This window comes from Olea europaea, unplaced genomic scaffold, assembly GCF_002742605.1.
Source record: "Olea europaea var. sylvestris unplaced genomic scaffold, O_europaea_v1 scaffold20064, whole genome shotgun sequence".
NCBI classification, from domain to species: domain Eukaryota; kingdom Viridiplantae; phylum Streptophyta; class Magnoliopsida; order Lamiales; family Oleaceae; genus Olea; species Olea europaea.
The window spans coordinates 1-1963 of NW_019237946.1; the positions used below are offsets into that span (position 1 = coordinate 1).

Here is a 1963-nt window from a genome sequence, read left to right on the forward strand (position 1 = left end):
GGTTTCACCCAATGGCTTGGTGCATAGCCGGCCTTAAGCCTCACATAATCAGCAATTCCCTCTATAAGACCTCCTGGGGCTCTGCCTTTTCCATTCCATTGCCATATGTGCGTCATTTCGTGATATAGAACTCCGGTTATTTCTCGTTTAACGTTGCCCGAGTAACCTAGTATTGAGAACAATATCATAAATTCTGATCCAAGATATGATGATCGAGAAGTAAAAGTATGTTTGATATGAAATACTAGACATTAATAAACCGGACAAAAAGATTTTTAGTTATTTTTCTTCCTGAAAAACTCCTTAATTGTCTAGTCTAACGTGCAAAACGAATTAGAAATATTACAATCGAGGTTGTTTTTATTATTACCTCGAATGTATCGGGCGCTGACGTGAATTTCGTTATTGCTCGCATATGCGACTCCATCCATGTTGTCGATGAATAAGCTAACTTTCGGAACATTTTTCCTTTGCGATGGAGTGTTCTGTTGGAAAGTTCTCCAAATGAAACTGGTGGCCGAGTCTAGAGTTTGCTTGCTGTACTGAGCTCCAATTTGCCGGGTGAATCGGGCTCCACCGGGGGTGGTTGCAGCCCTATTGGTGACCGTGTATTGGACTGCATGGCTACCATGGATGGCTGCAGATAGTATTGCTGCATAAGTGAGGAACAACATTAATTTGGCCATGTTTTTGTTGGTTTTTCTGTGCTTGCAATTGTTTCCTAGTTGTGTTTGGCTTGGCTGTGCATCAATTATGTATTTATAGATGTTTGGAAAGTCAAAGGTTGACCAAATCAATGCTGACTAGAAAGAGAGATAATATTCATAAGTCAATTGCTTGAAAAGATGGCAATCGGCACATGGACAAAACTAGAATTTCCCAAACATAACGGATCTAGAGTGGTTTATGTGCATTATATATATCCATTTTTAATTCCCCCTAGAGACTAGAGTTGATTTAGTTGAACAGTTGGATTAATTTAGTCTAGCGTTTACCTCGTTCGTGTACCGTATAAATATGTGTACAGACGGTGATGAAATCACAATATTCTACTATTTCAAATATATATGATTGTGGGAACTTGACCATGTTAATTTCATGATGAACAGCCGGCCGGCTCGACGGCCAGAATATAAATATAAAAGTGTAATTTTTTTTGAATTGGTCGATCAATGCTGCGGCTTTAGATGATGGACTCTTGGCAATCGAGAAAATTGAAGGAAGTTCGAATTTGACAGACATGTCGATCAAGACTGTTTCGATCGAAAAATTGAAATTGAACTTCTGTTGGACTTCTTTATTGAGGTTTGCGGAATTATTGTCACAATAAAGGAGTCATTGATGGCATTAGTCTCGAAGAGATTGTTAAATTGTAGAGTTTAGTAATACATTACGCAAAGTTTGTACGTGGATCGGCCTTCATCATAGTTAATTATGAAGTGACAAAAAGATGACATAATATCATAACGAGACAAACTTCCATAACTTGTGTGTTTTTGTTTGTATTATTTTTCTTTTTGTAGTTTTTATTATTCTCAACAATATAGAATTAGGGTTTATAACTCTCAACACTACACACAAGGCCCAAACTCTGTCTCTTTAAAAGTTTTAGAAGTCAAGATTTTTTTTTGAAATTTAAATTCATTATTAGAGCTTAAGAAGTAAGATGAAATCACTATTTGATCTCTATACTATCCAATTGATAAAAAATAACTACTGACATATTCCTCTTAAGTACCTTAGTATCATAAGAGTCCCGGAGTACCATCCAACTTTTGAATAAATTGTAACTTTCACATGAGATGCTTTTAGCATAATTTTAGTCCTTTAGACAAGATGAAGCATCATGAACTGAAGTTCCAATGAACCAGTTGTTTATGAGAATGGTTCAATGAACTAGTTGTTATCGGAGTTTCCGTTGTCCTTGAAAGTATTGTAAGCCTCAATCGATTACAGACAAACC

At 36.4% G+C, this 1963-nt stretch overlaps 1 protein-coding gene across 1 annotated transcript; it reads right to left on the reverse strand.

Moving 5' to 3' along the window:
- Nucleotides 1-4: 4 nt before the first annotated feature.
- Nucleotides 5-730, reverse strand: LOC111379582 (the record flags this gene model as incomplete). Its single annotated transcript, XM_023002982.1, has 2 exons — nucleotides 371-730; nucleotides 5-166 (listed from the first exon to the last, which is right to left on the reverse strand). Coding segments are annotated over exons 1-2 (478 nt in total), but the record flags the coding sequence as incomplete, so codon positions are not given.
- Between the last annotated feature and the right edge of the window lie 1233 nt (nucleotides 731-1963).